The 18,165-nt window shown below is 50.3% G+C and overlaps 5 protein-coding genes across 5 annotated transcripts; 2 read left to right on the top strand and 3 right to left on the bottom strand.

Annotated features, from left to right (window-relative positions):
• Positions 1 to 167: 167 nt before the first annotated feature.
• TGAM01_v209955 (hypothetical protein) lies at positions 168 to 2,687 on the top strand (the record flags this gene model as incomplete). The annotated part of the gene is made up of 1 exon (XM_018808408.1): positions 168 to 2,687. One exon carries the CDS (start codon positions 168 to 170, stop codon positions 2,685 to 2,687), a length of 2,520 nt encoding a protein of 839 aa, XP_018658326.1.
• A 373-nt stretch (positions 2,688 to 3,060) lies between these two features.
• TGAM01_v209954 (hypothetical protein) lies at positions 3,061 to 5,713 on the bottom strand (the record flags this gene model as incomplete). The annotated part of the gene is made up of 11 exons (XM_024550680.1): positions 3,061 to 3,206; positions 3,265 to 3,379; positions 3,446 to 3,525; positions 3,579 to 3,622; positions 3,690 to 3,727; positions 3,781 to 3,798; positions 3,855 to 3,885; positions 3,953 to 4,074; positions 4,124 to 4,657; positions 4,715 to 5,218; positions 5,282 to 5,713. The coding sequence occupies 11 exons, from the start codon at positions 5,711 to 5,713 to the stop codon at positions 3,061 to 3,063; spliced, it is 2,064 nt and encodes a 687-aa protein (XP_024404591.1).
• A 1,203-nt stretch (positions 5,714 to 6,916) lies between these two features.
• TGAM01_v209953 (hypothetical protein) lies at positions 6,917 to 8,608 on the bottom strand (the record flags this gene model as incomplete). The annotated part of the gene is made up of 2 exons (XM_024550679.1): positions 6,917 to 7,034; positions 7,146 to 8,608. 2 exons carry the CDS (start codon positions 8,606 to 8,608, stop codon positions 6,917 to 6,919), a joined length of 1,581 nt encoding a protein of 526 aa, XP_024404590.1.
• Positions 8,609 to 10,712: 2,104 nt separating this feature from the next.
• On the top strand, positions 10,713 to 11,972 carry TGAM01_v209952 (hypothetical protein; the record flags this gene model as incomplete). The annotated part of the gene is made up of 4 exons (XM_018808412.1): positions 10,713 to 10,810; positions 10,904 to 11,460; positions 11,521 to 11,758; positions 11,831 to 11,972. 4 exons carry the CDS (start codon positions 10,713 to 10,715, stop codon positions 11,970 to 11,972), a joined length of 1,035 nt encoding a protein of 344 aa, XP_018658330.1.
• Positions 11,973 to 12,237: 265 nt separating this feature from the next.
• Positions 12,238 to 17,549, bottom strand: TGAM01_v209951 (hypothetical protein; the record flags this gene model as incomplete). The annotated part of the gene is made up of 7 exons (XM_024550678.1): positions 12,238 to 13,825; positions 13,882 to 14,195; positions 14,246 to 14,507; positions 14,552 to 14,874; positions 15,623 to 16,551; positions 17,035 to 17,482; positions 17,535 to 17,549. 7 exons carry the CDS (start codon positions 17,547 to 17,549, stop codon positions 12,238 to 12,240), a joined length of 3,879 nt encoding a protein of 1,292 aa, XP_024404589.1.
• Between the last annotated feature and the right edge of the window lie 616 nt (positions 17,550 to 18,165).

Below are 18,165 nucleotides of genomic sequence, written 5' to 3'. Positions count from 1 at the left end.
CAGTGTCTCTTTGCGGAGAGTAGCGCTCGGCAAGCACGTTGCGGCACTACCGCTACAGCGCTTCACAGACGCCGTTACTTGTACCCAACATTCTGAGCCTCTCTTTGCTGCTCGGCTTTGAGCGCCGCCGGGGACGCATCCATCAATGACTTGCCACACAGCCTACCATGAAACTCCTCTCGTGTGCTTGGCACGGTGGCTTAATTTTTGCGCTCCTGTCAAACGGCCTTGCGCGGGCCAACGACCAAGGCCGCCCAGCTGAGAAAGCTTCGCCAACTACAAGCACACCTGGCCAATGCGAAGTCCGAACCATCAACTACATCACACATACGCTGCCGTCGCTTTGCTTCAAGAGCTCATGGACAGACTCTTTGCCGACTCCAACCAGGCTGCCTGCCGCAGGCGACTCCGACAACACCACTCAGCATGTCACGCGACCGCCTGTGGAGGAGCAGGCTCCTCCATCCGCTACGGAGCAAACGGACACGTTCGCCAATAACTCTGCGGGCGATACCTTTGCGACGCCTTTCATGTCATTTGAGGACTGGAAGAAGATGATGCTGGAGCAAACCGGACAGGACCCCCAAAACTTGCACCTGCGAAATTCGAGCGGGCGCCAGAAAGCCGATAGACCATCTCCCGATTTGGATGATGTAGGATTGGGCGAGGAAGGGGAGATATCCCTAGTTTTTGATGATTATGGAGAAGGAGAAGGCCCCAAACCTGGGCCTCCTACGGAATTAGCAAATGCGAACAACGGCGACGATGTCGACGACACTTCAACGTCCAAAGATGGCAAAGCGCCTATTCACCGAAGCAAAGACGCTGGAAAAACCTGCAAGGAGCGCTTCTCATATTCCTCATTCGATGCGGGCGCCACCATCTTGAAGGCAGGGCCCCAAGCAAAGAACGCAAAAGCCATTCTAGTGGAAAACAAGGACTCTTACATGCTACTCGAATGCGCTGCGCAAAACAAGTATGTCATTGTCGAGCTTAGCGACGATATCCTCATCGACACCATTGTCATTGCCAATTTCGAGTTCTTCTCCAGCATGGTTCGTCATTTCCGAGTCAGTGTAAGCGATCGGTATCCTGTGAAAATGGATAAATGGAGGACGCTTGGGATCTTTGAAGCCGCAAACTCGCGAGATATCCAGGCATTCCTTGTGGAAAACCCAGAAAACCCCCAGATCTGGGGCAAATATGTTCGGCTGGAATTTCTGACACACTACGGGAATGAGTACTATTGTCCTGTTTCTTTGCTTCGTATTCATGGATCAACGATGCTCGATTCTTGGAGAGATAGCGAGACACGACCAGAAGATGATATTCACGAAGAGGATGAAGAAGATCTCCCTGTTCCCACTGTTTCTACGCAACCAACAGCAGCTGGACCTAGTCCAGCACCAGCCGGACCTAGTCCGCAAGCCGGAGACAAGAATGAAAGTCTTCCAGAGCTTGCAAGTACTTGTCTACCTCGTGTTGATGAAGCCCCCTTTCAATCTATGACGGCAACATGCGCTGTACCCTCTACTATTGCCATAGGCGATGCAAAGCCAGGAGATCAAAGCTCTGGGCAAACTGGCGAAAAGGCAAAACGACCAACTAAAGATGGCGTCGTGGAGTCGGATTCTGCCTCGCAAGACTCTCCCAAATCAGACGTCACTCAGGCCCGGGACGCATCTTCCGCACCAACAGTAAAGCAGACAGATTCTTCCAAACCTACCACGGATGATAAAGCGCAGCCTCCACCAGAACCTTCGGATGCCGCCGGCTCGAGCTCCGGGACCACAAAAAGCCGGACACCAAGTGCCTCCAGCGCCTCGCCAACCGTCCAAGGCAGCTTTTACAACTCCATCACCAAGCGCTTGCAGCAAGTAGAGACGAACCTCACGCTGTCGCTCAAATACGTCGAAGACCAGTCGCGAATCATGCAGGACGCATTACGGCGGACCGAACAGCAGCAGGTGACTAAACTTAACCGCTTCCTGGGCGATCTCAACCACACCGTCCTTGCAGAGATGCGCAACGTGCGCGAGCAGTACGAGCAGATATGGCAATCCACTGTCCTCGCTCTCGAAAGCCAGCGGGAGCAGTCTGAGCGCGACATTGTAGCCCTGAGCACCAGACTCAACCTGCTAGCCGACGAAGTTGTCTTCCAGAAGCGGATGGCCATTGTGCAGGCAATCCTCCTGCTTTCCTGCTTGTTTCTGGTCATCTTCTCGAGGGGAGTCCCTATTCCCTACCTTGCGGCCCTGCAAGAACAAGCCGGCGTCATTGCATATCCCTCATCGTCGCCGTATCCCGGCCAGGGACCTCGTACTAATATCTATAAATCCGATGCTGGAATCCCACCAGATGCACAGACACTACCAGATAATGTCCCAGTGGTCAGTGTTTCTTCGTTCGAAGCTGCTCCCAACGTGCCGAGTAATCGAATTCCTCATTCTTTGTCTGAAACGTCAGAGCCCCATGAGCCAATCTGTGAAGACGGTGAAGAAGAGTATCCGCGGCGGCATCCCTTGCCAAGTCCACCGGCCGAAGACAAGTACCAGTATTTACACTACTTAGACCAAGAGCCAAGGTTCCATTCGCTACACCATTCATCTCCGGCCCTTCTGAATACGCCCCGGAAACCACTTCCTTCTCTCCCTGAACATTTGGCATCAAACCAGGACTCTTCATGAGGCGATATTCTCGTAAAAATAAACTGCTCTTTGGCATTGTTTTGCTTCTTATTTGAGCATTTTATTGATGTAATGCGTGTGGGATATTAGATCACAGCCCCATGGCAATGGTACAGACAAAGCATGGCGAATTTTCATTGAACGCAAGTATATATATTAAATTACAGACCTACTTTGTTTCTGTGCCGCTACTTATCCTCATTTTTTCTTATGAAATCCATGGCTTATCAAACGGTATATAGCAAAGTGAGTAGGTCCGTCCGAAGTAAGTGCAAGCGATCATCGCAGATAGAATCAGTAAACCTCAACAACGTCCAAAAGGTAATAGTGGCCCTCTTCCGGCCAAGCATAGCTCTGCTTTGAACTTCACTCACTAAATCGTACTGCCGTAGAGATGCTGTATGGCGGTCTCATAGTCGTACTCTTCGAGGGCTGCAAGACGAGTTCCTCGATCATATTGGGAGCGCCGGCGCCGCTGTTCGTCGCGGAAGTGCTGTCCTGCATTCGGCGTGAAGAGGCCTAACAACTATGAGCTTGAGAATGACTAGCAAGTCAAAGCCCCAAGTGTACTACTTACCGACATGCTCAGCGTTCTCGCAACTTCGCTTCATCTTGGATTGATTGTCAGGCTCCGGGAATGGCTCTTCTTTTCCAGCGAGATCGGGCATTGGACCGTTCGATGTATAGTAAAGCTTTGATCCGTTAGTTGTTCCATGAAAATCCAACATACCAAAGGGAATCTGATGCAGAATGCTTACTTTAGGACGATAGTGCGAAGCCTCTAGCATTACTGAACTGTTTCGAAATTTCTGTACCAAACAATCTTTACCCTGAATGGCTGTATAAATAGTCAGAATTGAGGAACACAAACATCCACCTAGACAGACTTACTGGCGTAAGAGATCTCTGCTACCTTGTCACTTTTGAAGCAGTTCCTATATAGGAAGTGAGCCAATCAGAATGAATACTCCGGGAAAAAATTGCATAGAAGAAAGAGCATACCAGCGCTGATTTCCGCGGGCATTGACAAACTTGAGTTGCTATGTCAACCTGAGCTCCTTCGTAAGTGAATGAGAAATCATTGTGTACTAACATCGATAATATCCAGAGGCTGCAAATTGACATTAGTTAAACTGAAATGCGTTACAAGAGGGGGGATAAACTCACATCTACAAAGTTAATGAATGCATATCCGACACTATTCATAGCCGTCAATAATTTGAATAGAACAAGACATGGGCAATAGACCGCGAATAAATACTCACTTGCAATCGTTGGCAAAGTCGATGCGAAGGTACATGAAATCGTACTTTCCCCAACTAGACTCGTCAATGATTCTTTTCAGCATGGCTTGGTCCACTTTGTTGGGGATATTGCGAAGCATTATCTGCAAAACAGTCAGTGAGGAACCGCAGTTACATGGCTAATAATCTTACTGTGGTGCGAACATCAATCCCATCGCGAATGCGAGTGATGTCAACATGGTTATGATGAGTCGCTGTGCTGTGATAAGTAGACCTGCTGACTCTCATGGCATTCTGACGGCGGGCATCTGCTCTGTCAGCTCCTGAAAAGTTCCTGGATGGACTATAGCTGTTCTGAGCCGTCAGAGCTGGAGACGGCGGTGTTTGATACAAAGTTCCAAAGACAGGATACTGTGGAGTAAATGGTGTCAAAGGGTTGCCCGAGTTTGCTTGTACCGAGGGTAGCAATGAATCCAGCATATATGGCACGGCCGGTGTGAATGGCGCTTGGAACATGAGAGGATACATGGCTACGGGCGCATTGTAGTGGGCATCCACCTGCCCAACATGTGAAGAGTTTGAGTTTGAATTGGGAGTAGCAGGGCTCAGCCGTTGCTGACTTGGGTCATCTGTTCTTTTGCCAATGGTCATCTCTTCCATTGCGTCGGTGATCCCCGAGGCAGACAAAGCGTCAACGTTGTAAGCTGATGCATATAGCTGAATTCCCTGGGTTATCATAGATATCAGTATGAATGCTAATTGAAGTAGAAGGGATTGACATACCTCAATGGAGATGCCAGCGCTGTAAGCTTGTATGACGGGAAAGGCTGCGGTGGTGTCACAGAACTCGGCAACGGCTCTGAAAGAGCCGTTCGGAAAAGAACTTAGCCTGAAAAAGGCAAACAGGCGGCCGTGAGACTGCAAGAATCGATGAGCCACTCTCATGACATGCGTCGGGTCCATGACAACCCCAGGCGGGACAACAACAAAGACTTGAACTTGACCAGTACGAGAGAGGCCTACCGCATGGCCGGAAAGCTTATCCAATTCAGCTCGGGAATCAGAATCCAAACCGCCTGCAACCTGTCCCACCTCCAGATGAGTGCCTTGAGACTGGGCAACGCGTGTGGGGTTAGCAAAGGTAGTTTTCCATCCCTTGTCCACTTGATGAAGCTTTGCCTGCACTGCACAGGCGTCTCTGATATCGGTGAAGTAGACAAACACTCCGCCACTGTGAGCCTTGATATTCCTTGTTCCGTAAGTGTTGCTGCCATCTTTTTCAGTGTCCTGTACACATAACAAGTGGCATAGGTCAGTACTGGTTCTCTGAAACTCCGTAGGTATACTTACCACCAAAACAGCCTCCACCTCGCGCGTGGAAACTTGGGTGGGCGATGATATAACAATAATTCTCGACAATCCAATGTCGGTACTGAGAGCGCCAGAAATAGGACCCTCCCCGTCTGGCAAGCGGACGTAAGTGTTCCCAACAAAAGGGCTGAATGTTGAGGCTGTTGGCGACAATCTCGTGCCAACGCCATGCATGGAGGTGATGAAGGGATCCTTGTCCATGTGAGAAACTACACTGCGAAAGCTGCCGGCCGGAAGTCGAGCGGGAGACGCGGTGGTAGCTGAGCGGGCGAAACTCTTGAGAAGGCTGGATGATTTTGGACCATCGTCTGGGCTCATTGCGGTCAACCGAGTGTCGGGAGTTCCTTTGAAAGACTCGGCACCTCCGCTCGATGATCGAGGAGACGACGGATTGTCATTTTGGTGCGCCATTGTAGAGTGAACTGTGGCTCTAGTGAGAGTTGAGATCGATATATGGCACCTGAAAGTGAAGTAAGTTTCTGTGCTCTTGGTCACAGATCAAAATGAGCAGGCCTAGCAGCAGTAAGGATTCTACTGCTTGTGTGCGTGTAGAAGAAGGGAACAAGATGCAGTGTGCTCGCTGCATACAAGACGTTACATGCTCACGAGAGAAGGGGGGAGAAGAGGCAGTCTGCGAGAGGTGCTTGGGGGGGCTTGAGCCAAAGGACAGGCCCAGGTAGCAGCTGCCAGTTTCTGCCTGGAGAAAAAGTGATACGCTGTTGCTCCTGCCGTGCTTGCATCGTGGAAAAACTTGCTCTTCCCCTATTTTTCTCTCCTTGGCATTGGGCAAAGAGGCGGGTCAACAAGGCAGATACCATCTTGCCATCTGCTAGCACTGCCGGGTTTTCTTCTCCTGCTCTTGCTCTATAGGAGGTAGCAAGCACCAGGAGTTACTTGTTCGTCATCCTGTTTACGCGCTCAGCTGATTATGAGCTGCGGCAAGAGCGATGCAGCAGCATATCAGAGCAAGGCGCCAGTTGCAATTATCGTAACTGCAGCGAGCTATTATTGCCTGATGCAGTTGTAATGATTCAAGAGATACCAGATTGAAGCTATTAGTGATGACTGAGAAGAGACTGCCCTGTTGTACCTGCTAGTGAAACATCAATACGTAACTAGCTGTACGAGTTTTGTAGCTGTTTGTCCTGATGTGAATTGAGGAAGATAAATAGTACTGAGCAATAGAGAGCCATTTCTGTTGAGCGAGCGAGTGACTTAGACGGCCCTGTATCTGAGGAAAGATAACAGCTATGAGAAGGACCCAGAAGAGAGCGAGGAAATTGCAACATCCGATCCGCTGTGTCATAAATCTCTGGCAATTAATGTAATGTAATACTATCCTTCCTAGACACCTACAAGATTTTCGCCAATACTACAAGACTCCTTGCTGGCTTTCCCGTAACCCAGGCTATAAACATATTCCCAGTTCGTTTCCCATAATGCGCCGGTGATATCTCAATATAATAAATAGCTCGCTTTATCGACAGTAGTAACAGGCTGTTAGTGAAATTGAATAAAAAAGGTATTTTAGATGGGCGCTGATAAATTTTTTTTCCCAGGCAGAAATCAAGAAGCAGAATTGCAATTCATGTGAGAGTCCTCAACTCCTGTATTTCAGGGCTGCGCTCCTCTTCTTCGTCGACCACGGTTTGGACCATCTGGTCGCTGTGCTAACACATCTCTCAGCTGAGGGTCGTCTTTATTCTTATCAACATGATGTACGCGAACGTGTCTGTAAAATAACAAAATGTCAAAACGCTATCCTGGAGACTCATGTATACGACATAAAGAGCCATGCATGATACAAATAGAAATCATGTATAGCGACGACGGCGAGACATACCTCTGCAAATTGTCTGGCCTTGGATACTTGTGTTCTCTATCTGCACAAAAGGGACAGACATATCCAGGCGAGTCATGCACCAAGCCGTGCCGTATCATCTCATTTTTGCGCTTGAAGCCTTTCCCACCTTCGGCGCGGGGACAGCCCTTGACGGGGCAGTAGTGTGGGCGGGCTGAAGAATGCACATTAGCGTGGGAATTGAGAAGATATTGAGTTTGGAACGGCGCAGCAGTACACCCGTCAAACGTGCACTTGTAGCCTCCAACCTGGGGATTAGTAATTCCATCGATGCTCATACGATCCGCTACAGACGCGATGGCGGCCGGGGGCGAGGCAAGGGCGTAATTGGGCTGGAGATTCTTATTGGAGGCGTTGCTTAGATGGTACTCGGCGGGAGAGCGATGAGAAGATCCGCTGGAGGCCTGGCCATACGGGCTGGAGGCGAGGGAGCTGGGAGACGGGAAGCTGCGCTGATATCCTTCACTGGGGGAGGACATTGGAGGTGACACACGACCACCGGCAGGCATTGGCTGGACAGGCATTGACTGGAGGCGCGAGACACCTACGTTGTTGGAGGACCGGGGAAACGCTCGCGCGTCGCCGGGCGGGCGCATTGACAGGTCCCTGTCGCCGGATGGTGGAGGCATATCTGTCGCGAATTGACTCTCAATATTCAATTCACGAATTGACGGTAGGCTCATGTTCTGGCCGCTGTTACTATCGGTCTTGGACGAGGCAATCTGCAACGGGGCCAGCTCGCCGGACTCGGGCGATAATAAAGACTGCGCGCCATTCTCCATTGCGCTGGGGCGTCCGCTTAGCCTGTGTGGTGATGGAGCACTGAAGTGTTTGGGGCCGTCGTCATGAATGGAGAGTTGGCCAGTTGAGGCCGTCAGGTCCCTATGCCGGTCGTGGTAAGGCGAAGGCGAGTCGAGCGCCAACGCTCCGGCAGCGAAAGCTTGGAGACGATGTGTGCCATCGCTTCTGGCGGTCTGCGGTCGCTGGACATAGTCGACGTCGTTCAAGTGCTTGTCGTCTTGAGGGACACTCTTCTGGGAGTCGTCGTCGTCTTCGGTGGTCTCAAGGTCATCTCCGCCGGGCAGCGCCTGGTGGCTCGCGGTATGTGCTATCTCGGGATTACCACCGTTGGCAAGGTAGGAGATGAGGACAGTATCACCAGACACGGGTTGGAGCTTTAGGCGATTAGACTTGGCATTTCCGTCGATGGGAGGAAGACTGACTGAAGCGATTGGAATGTCCGGGGGAGGGCTCTCGGTGGGTTCGAGCCTGGGATGCACGGCTTTCATCTGAGGAGAGCCTGGGTCCCCGTACGAATCTATCGGATCATAGTCGTGGTACTGTCCTAGCGGCGTCGGTGGCGATCGCGGTGACTGCATCAAGCGTTCCTGGCATTGATCTTGGGGCTGGCTTTGTCGGGCTATCAGTTGCGGAACCGTCGTCATGGTTCAGTTGTCCAGGAGGCCACCGGTCAACTCTCCATGGCACCCTGGGGCATGCGGGGGCTGTAACGCTGTGGTGCAGACAGGAGGTAACTTTATCTGCCTTGGAAGCTGACGAGGATGGATGGACCACGCGAATCCAGCAGCTCTTTCAGTTCTTTTTCCTGCTTCCTTCTCGTACCCCTTTTTCCCTTTTCTCTCTCTCTCTCTATTTTCTCTTTTTATCCCGCTGTTCAAAGAGCCGCTGGCACTGCGAGTCGAGGGCTGAGCAGATGGAAGGGGGACCGTAAAGGCCCTCTATGATTCTCTACGGATTCGTTGATCTCCTAGAGTCCTTGCCAGCCTTTCCCTCCTGCGTTGGGAACTTCTCAGGATCAGCCCCCGCGCAGCTTATGCGCGCGTTTGTGAGTGTGTGTTGCCTTTTTTCTGCGCGAACGGCACGTGAACGTAATTGAACCTCGTCGGGTATCTTATATAGCAGACACCAGGCCCCGTCTGTAGGAGCCGTCTTCAGAGCTACCTAAGGTAAGGACAGAGAGTATGGAGGTATGGCTGGCCAGGAAAATACGAGAAACTGAGGCCAGAGGACGCCGAAATGGCGGAGGAGGGACAATGCGACGCAAAAAAGCAGGACCAGGCAGTCTAGGCTCGAAGGGACTAAAATGACATGCGATAACTCGACGCTCGAATTTGGATCGACCGCAGAACAGCAAGCAATCCAGACGCTGCTGCTACTCGTACTGTAGATGGGTCGAATGGCGGGGGAATGGACAATTAGGCGGCGGCAAAGTGGTCTAGCGCATAGTCAGAGCAGATGCTGTGCTGTCGCATCAATTCCGTAGACGACGCCCGGCGGTTCTGCGCGAGGTTGTGCGCGCTAGCAGCCCGAGAGTGTGTCAGTCCTGTCAGATATTGGATTGAGGTTGACTGCTGTAAATAGCACGGGGCGAGAGTGCGTGAGAACGAGGGAGAGAGGAGAGAAGGCTCGCATCTCGATGGAGCGTCCTGGAGGCCGTGAAACAGCGCCAGCCATTGGTGGTACTACGACTAAACTGCACATACATGCCATTGCGCCTCGTCCTATTGCCTTAGCAGACGATAGGTCGAAATGCGGATCCGCCAGCAGAGTCGAGAAGGTCTCAAGCTGGATGTCAGCAGCTTCTCATGCAAGAATGCGCAGGCTGTGATGGGGATTGGGTGCTGGCAGTGCTGGCAGTGCTGGGTGCCTGACCTAATTGGCTCTAGGCAGAAGGATAGGAGTCTTAGAGGCAGCAGATAGCGGATAGCAGGTACTAATGCTACGAGTACATATGCAATATGCAGGGAGGCAAGTCATGAAGGTAGCAGTGCTAGTATTAGTGTTTGGTGAGTGGCTGAGGACGAGGGAAGGGAAAAGCATGTGGGAACTGCAAATGCCATGGAAGCAGAGCGGAAAAGCAGCGTTGGGGAGTACATGTAGGGTTTGATGTTGATATCATTACACGGGCAAATGGCCCTCTTACTGGATCCAGCCAGTGCTAGCACATCTGCTCCAGGTAGGTGGGAGGGCAAGTGTAGTCCACCAGAGGTAACGGGTAGGGCCAGCAATAGTATTTAATACTGCAACACCACCCGTCTTGGCATCAACCCATCCAGGCGAACCGTTCATTTCAGGCGGGAGGGTTGCGGAGGGTTCCGTCTATCTCTCAGCCATGGCATTTCCACGGCATCCTTATTTATCTGGCATCTGCCGCCGTGACCTCGGTTAACGGCCGCTGACCCACGCCGCCAAAGCCCGCCAAAGCGTCCGGTGTGGCACCGATCTCGAATCGCTCCAGCCGAGGTCAATTCTAGCAGCAATTCAACGCGCTTCCCCGGATCGGAGTGACATAACCAACAAAAAGTAGCAGACCAGCTCTCTAACCTAGACTTTCAATTCCACAAAAGAAGACGTGAACCATTTCTGCCGCTTTCGATTCCCCTGCGTGTCTCAAGTAGGCTTTCTTTGTATCTGAATACCTTGACCCAGTCCATTTGCCGTGCCTTGTATGCGTAGGTAGCAAGCACATGCTCCAGATCTAATCGCAGCTTTCTTTCTTTCTTTTCTTTTTTCTTGTCGCAAATCGCAATGGCTCAGTCCAAGCCCGCCATTTCGCCTTGGGGCGGTGCTGTCGCCGGTGCAACCGGAGCCGTCATAGCAAATGCCTTGGTGTATCCTCTGGATATGTAAGTTTTGTTTTCTATTTTTGTTGTCTCGCTGTGGTTGTGGTTGTTCGGTGCCGTCTCCAACACTGTCGCTAACTTACATGTTTGCGATAGCGTCAAAACTCGGCTACAGGTGCAAGTGAAGCCTTCCCGTTCCGGCGAAACAAGCGACAGCTCTTCCGATGAAGTACACTACACGTCGACCTGGGACGCCATCTCGCGGATCATGGCGGAAGAGGGCCTCCAGGGCCTATACGCCGGTATGAACGGCTCGCTGGTCGGCGTCGCCTCCACAAACTTCGCATACTTCTACTGGTATACAGTTGCCAGGGCGCTATACACAAAATCCGCGGGTCCTTCTGCGGGCGCGCCTTCTACAGCAATAGAGCTCTCTCTGGGCGCGGCGGCCGGTGCCCTAGCGCAGCTCTTCACGATCCCCGTTGCCGTTGTCACAACTCGCCAGCAGACCGCCGCAAAAGCCGATAGAAAAGGGCTCTTCGCAACAGCCCAAGAGGTTATCGAGGGCCCGGATGGTGTCAGTGGGCTTTGGAGGGGTCTCAAGGCCAGCCTTGTCCTGGTCGTCAACCCGGCCATCACATATGGAGCCTACGAGCGGCTAAAGGACGTCTTTTTCCACGGCAAGACCAAGCTACAGCCGTGGGAGGCATTCGGTAAGTCTCCAATACCGAGGTTATTGCTTTGCTCCATATTGCGTGTCCTAACAATATTAGCTCTGGGAGCCATGTCCAAAGCTCTGGCAACGATCGTCACCCAGCCCCTCATTGTCGCCAAGGTGGGCTTACAGTCAAAGCCACCTCCTGCGAGGAAAGGAAAACCCTTTGGCAGCTTCATAGAGGTGATGCGCTTCATTATCGAGCATGAAGGCGTTCTGGGACTTTTTAAGGGCATGGGTCCCCAAATCTTAAAAGGCCTCCTTGTCCAGGGCATTTTGATGATGACAAAGGAAAAGTACGTTTATTCTGTTGGAGGGCACCTACCATATATTCCTTCTAAGGCACAATGCTAACGTTTTCTTAATAGGGTTGAATTGCTTTATGTTCTATTTATGCGATACCTCACCAAGACACTCAGCCTCTCAAGAGCTCGAGGAGCCATCGCGGCTTCATCAGCTGCAGGTTTGGCAAAGAACGCCACACTGGTAGCACCCTTAGTAAAAAGCTGATCCCGTATTTTTTGCTCCTAGTTGATTAATGTTTTGTATGATAGACGCTATCTCTATAGCTATATAGTACTACACAGACCTGCACACGCTTGGTAGCCTTGTAATCTTAGGCATATGAATCTGACGCTTTTAAGCAGCAGTTTTATTTGATGATTACAAATTTATATCTTAACCTGAAATCTTTCTGGCCAAATCATCTAAAACGGTTTCTTTTAATTCGCCAGTTCTCTAACCGAACCTGGTACCAAGGAGATCTCATATATACTCAAAAGGCCTCCCAATTGCCGATCTGGATGGGAGAATCGCTAAATATATCGCCGCAAAGCTCTTGCGCTGCCCGATGCTCCCACAAGCTCTCAATAACCAGATACATGCGGCCATGACTCGTACTAGACGACTCAATATCGAATTCAGGTGTTCGAATAACTGCTCCAGAGTCTTCCACGCCGCCCTTTGATTCTACCAGAATACGCCTTGACCCTTCTGGGACCTTGACAATCGATATTCGGACCAGCAAAGCTGGCAGGGAATGGGTGTCATAATGCAAAGATTCCGACAAAGGTATCGAGCTTTGGAAAGAGGCAATAGCTCGAGTTACCCACGTCGCATCAAGGGATGCCCTCCAACAATGCCCCTCTCCTCTCAAAGTGAATGGTGGTAAAGGCGTCCGTAGTTTTCCTGCAGTATCAGCCGGTATGGGCTCTATGGTCACCGGTGTCGTAGAGCCAAACCGTAATGTGAAATCAGCAGTCTGCTGTGCTTCAAAAGTCGAGCAAACCAGAGTGTAATCGCCCGCTTCAAGCATCTCAAGCTCAGCAGAGGCGCAGCCGCGACGATATTCCCCCGATGAAACGACCAAGTCTTTCCTCCTAACTGTATTTGCACGCTTCCCTCGCGCCCAAATCAGGTCAATATGTACGTGAACGTCTTTATTGCTCGTGGCCAGCAGAGCGGATATGGGGGTGGCGCGAGAGACCGACAGTTTATACTGGGGGTTTAGAAAATAAGTAGTGCAGCCCGAATTTCCTCCCGCGTTTCGCCTATTCCAGGTACCCTGTTGTTCTGTAAAGTATCTCATCTTCTCTCTGGCTTCTTGAACATCAACTGGTCCGTTGGCAAAGACAGATAGCGTAAAGGTATAGCTGGCCAAAGCCAAGTCCTGTTGATCGATAACAACGGTGTATGCTTTACCAGGCCTGCTTTCAATCCGCGCAAGTGTTTGTGGGGAGTCAACCAATGGCCCGGAGTAGGTCGGCCCATCGCTAAGCTGAACTTTGTATCCTTGTTTGTCGAAGACTAGAATGCTCATAAATCCAAGTTGGCTAGCCACTGCTGCTAGAGAGCCAGATTTATTGCGAGCAATCTCAAGTTCGGCATTTGCAAAATGGCGGCTCAGTAAGATCCATACCACTGCCCCGGCCTGCGAAGTGATTGAGAATTGCGGATTCCGCACCAAAGATGCCGCAAGATCTTTAGTGGGAATGTCCCAAGTAAAATGGCGGTCTTGACGGTGGGTAAACAAGGCCGGATTCCAATTGAGATACATGGACTCGAAATGCTGAGCGATATCTTCAATAGAGAGCCAAAAGGTACCAGCCGACGGCGAGCCGGCATCGCCACTATCCTTTTCAGAGGAGGAGGGTGTATCGAACCTAGGCCTCCAAGGGTTTTTAACTAGAAATTTACGACTCAACGAGTCAATATCTTGCACAGCATAATCGTGCTCCCCTATGAGACCCATGATGTCTCCTTCTTCGGCAGAGATGTGGCCAGTACCAAGAGTAATGATGACATTCTCCATTTCATAAGCTGTTTTGATTCTGTCCCACGTCTCGTCTATATCAAATGCTTCCCTAACGATGTGTCAGCAGGCGATCTACTTCAACTTGATGCAGGTGCAAATTCGTACCTCTGGAGAAATAACTGTTCTGGTATCCAACCAGTGAGAACCCAGAGATCAGTCCCCGAATTGCTACCTGGAAAATCATAGCCACCTCTTACTTTGAGATAAGCCTTTTCGAGCAGCGCCGGCCATAGCAGACAAGGCTGGTGTCGATTGATAACAAAGAGCGCCCGGTCTGTACCCGAAGCGGGCAGTCGATCATCTATGGTGACTCTACGAGCACAGCCGTTGAAGTTTAGCCGGAATATGTATTTCCCAGCGGGAGATAGCCTGGGCTGCCCCCTTTCGTGGTCAAATGGATGCATGATCGTAGAGAGGACCTAGACGCAAGATGTTAAATGAGGTAGCAACATACAGTACACCTACTTACTGCATGCTTCCCGGTCCAAATCTTTGCAGCGGCAGAAAGGCTGGCGACGACTGAGCAATCGGTAGTAATGTCCTGCACCAAGTCGAGCCGCGCGCTCTGTGTCATAAGACTATCATCTTGATCGGCAGGGAAAGGACCAAATAGCTCATGCGGCCTGTGCCATGCTAAAAAATTGGCCTCTTGGTCTTCAGAAAGCGGAAAGACGGTATCATCACTGGATTCTGTCAGAACAAGATCTATGAAAGCCGGTTGTTGTCCACATCTCCGCAATATAATGAAGGCGTATAGACTGAGGGGTAACCTCACATGAATGGTTTCAAGTCAGGCCCGAGTTGGAACTCAGCTCCCAGAGGGTCTTCACTCCAAGGCGGGTAAAAGTTACCGTGAAGTCGTGAAGCGCCCTGCAGGAGACCCAGGCCATTCTTCACAGGCGGCGGCGAAGAGGCTGGTACCTGAGCTTTGAGCTGTTCGGCGAGTTTGATGAGCTGCTGACATCTGCGGCGAAACCGAGCTGCTTCCTCTTTGCTGATCCCCTTCTCAGCAGCTGCTCGCATATACAGCTCGGCCGCCTGTATAGCATAGTCTAGAGCTTTCTGGCCGGTTGATGTTGCGAGCAGAGACTCTACGTCCTGGACAGAAAAGCCATTGTTAGTGAACACGGCATCTTATACTATGATGTGCTGGGATGTTGAAAACGAGGGCCTACTTTTGCTCTCTTCTCCATGCCTCAGGTAGGTGGCATTATAGCTTCACGGAGCTCATTCTATATAGCGATAGCAGACATGGGAGATGACATTCAAAGTGGGTTTAAGAACAACATGCACCTAACGGGACCCTTACATCATAAGTTCCTAGGCAGCACCTTGCAAAGGTGGAAGAAGAAGCCCTTAATTTAGGTCGGTGGTCACTTCGCTACTCCAAAGACAGCTGCTATTGGACAGCTTCGGTCATTAGTAATACAGATGCTAGTACTACCAGTAGTGGAATAAGCGGCGATACAGCAATGTTATTCAAGGCAAAGAGAAACAAAACGGTACTTTTTCCATATTAAAAGCTTTTTTAAAAATCTAATTCTCATATTATTTATTATTTATAATATTGATGGGTATATAATCCTGTTATCTCATGAGTCTAAAATAGCTCGTCTATTTCGTCTCTAAATTCTCTATGCAGCTGAGATAAAACATAAGAGGGCTTCATAGCCTTTGGCCTTCGTATCGGAGTCTTAATATCTTTACATTTAAATGCGGTCTCGCACCCCTCCTCATCGTTGCTTGTTTTCCAATGTATACTCTGAAAGTTTGATATTTTCCTCTTTTCCAAGAGAGCCGGGTCTGTTTGCCGCCTTCTGCGATCGGAAATAATTCGACGAGAAACTCTTCTGTGAGGCCCCTCGAAATGCATCTCTTCTTCGCTGTCCTCCAAGTATCGATCATTTTCAACATCGCTGAGACTTGTGGCCTTGGCAGCCGTGGCACTTCTACTGGCTGCTGTTCTTCGCTGAGGGCTAGTAGGCAATACCCATTCACTAATCCCTTCTTCCCACCGCCAGCCGGAGAAAATCGTGCTGAATTTTGGATCGGCAGGAGCGGTCATAGACAGATTCTCCGCAAAGTTCAGATCACGAAGATCTTCAGTCTTTTGAGCTAGCATAAAGGCAAGATCTTTTCGCAGTCCATGTCCAAACCAGTCGGGCAGTTTCTCATGATTCAGCTTTGAACAAAGATCAGCCAATATTTGTTGGCCAGAGGCTGAGCCACTGCGCCTGCGACACTGGATAATGGTACATAGAAGGATGATTGTCTGCTGATACTGTTTACCGTTATTAGCTTCGGTATCGATTTTGTGAGCCATGTTTTCAAAGTTCTCAGCAACCCGTCTTCTAAATCCGATATTTGCCAGCTCTGAGTTGGCCACCGCAATATAGCGGGCGAGGACGAGCAGAAATGAGGCATTGTCCTGGGGGCTATTTCGACTCTTGTACCGTGCAATGAGTGAGATGCTACGATCAAGTACATAAACGAGCCGCCTCCACGCCGATAGTCTCTGTTCCTGTTCTCCAGGTATAATTTGTGATTCCAAAGTTAGCGCCGCGACCGCTAAACCAGCCGCAATGCGGATTAGAGCCTGCTCTATGGCATCGCACTCTGCAGTTTTAGGCCTGTAGCCTCGAGCAAGGGTCCATATAGCTGAACACGTAAATTCGATAATATGCTGTTTGGCATTTCCTGAAGTCAGCCCTTCGAGGCTAGATATCCAGAAACCAGAGAAAGCTCGCGATGAAAGCGCAGATGGCGAGAGACGTCCTCTATTAACCAGAGCAGACACACACTCAAAAATAGGGCCGGGTATTTTCCTCCCTTTCAGCGAATTTAATAATGCCCAAAGCGATGAGAGGTCTTTGCTCTCGCCAAAATGAGATGGCCTGGCCCGCAGCAAGGAAACTTGCCGTTTGTATATGGACGCAACCAGCTTGCTAGCCTCCTCGTTGCCTTTCAAATAAACACATAGGCGTACCATGAGATTGTAAAATTCCGGTCTGAAGAGCCCATCAACAATGGCATTTGATATGAGATGTATAGCCTGAGAACGAACCACCAGCCTTAGTGGTCGCCATCCAGAACGGTCTGCTCCTAGGGTTTCAATCTGGTCAAATATGTCTGAAGCTGCGTCAGATATTTTCCATATTGATTCACCTCCGCTATCTTTTAGCTGTTGTCGATCATACGCATCTATATTCGCGATACAGTCCGGAATCCTGCGCAAGCACATAGCAAGTAGCGATTTACCGCGGGGATGCTTTCCCTGAGGTGTGGTTGAATGCAGCAGTCGGTGTAGCCAGTGAAATATTGCTTCATAGATGCGATATGGTTCGCTGGGCACATGCCGTCGAACCGCATTTAGCTCTTCAATCATGTCGGGCGGAAGCGAATTTAATAACTCGTGCTCGATATCGATATTCTTCTTCGGCGTGTCAACTTGGTCTCGAATCTTGCGCCATACAGGTGTGAGGAAATCGACTGATTCTGACGTTGGGGACGCGTTTCCAAGCCTCATAGCTCCTAGAGTACGGAATGTTCGTGGCGGCGTTGTAACAGATTTTTCAGATACAGACTGCGTCGCTCTCTTGTTTCTTTGGCCGTACGTAGAGCGAAGGCGCTTCGATGTCGGATCTTGGCCATTGTCCGAAGTTCGTTTAAATCCGGCCAACGGCGCTGAGGGTTTCTCGGATACCAGCTTTCGAAGATTAGCTAGGCGCGACTGAAGCTGGCGCAGCAGTCGCTGGCACCGTGCGGCGGTCCATTGCTGAGGGCCGTCCGAATCTGAAGCTCTGGAGCCTACATAGAGTCGCGATCTTGTGCTAGAGCGTTGCGATGGTAGAGCTCTCGCTGCCACCGCCGATGAATCCATAAAAAAAAAGTACCAAAATTAAAAGCAACCAAAAGCTAATAATAGCTGCAAAATAAAGAATAGGAAAATGCAAAGCAGTTGCTTAGCCCAGCATCTTTAACGTGTCGTGTATCGACATTGCTTTTGCAAAACAGTGATGAAGCACTGGCACGGATGCTGCTTGTAGTAGTGAGGCACAAGCCTCTGTTTACTTTGTTCTGTTTTCGCACTAGATCGGAGCGCAGACCCTACTAGGGGTTTTCCTGTTTCGTAGAAAGTCTAGCACCCGCGGGGTACTAACGGCTCGCCTGGAAATGCTGAGCCGAGCCAGGTACTTCCCATGTACCCCGCCGCTCCGAATTGCCGGACCGTAGACCAAATTTTTTTTCTTTTTCTGCCGGAGCCGGTTCCTTTGGTGCGTGACTGACTCTTTTCAACCCAATTCTTCAAGACGTCCCAGTCATTTCCGACCAATATTTAAATGACTGGTCTCTTCCTTTGTTCTAGAATATCTCGTCGTTAATCGTCCC

Source organism: Trichoderma gamsii, assembly GCF_001481775.2.
Source record: "Trichoderma gamsii strain T6085 chromosome Unknown Scaffold_53.2, whole genome shotgun sequence".
NCBI classification, from domain to species: Eukaryota; Fungi; Ascomycota; class Sordariomycetes; order Hypocreales; family Hypocreaceae; genus Trichoderma; species Trichoderma gamsii.
The sequence above is the reverse complement of the archived record's forward strand: the minus strand, read 5'-3'. Positions and strand labels throughout refer to the sequence as shown.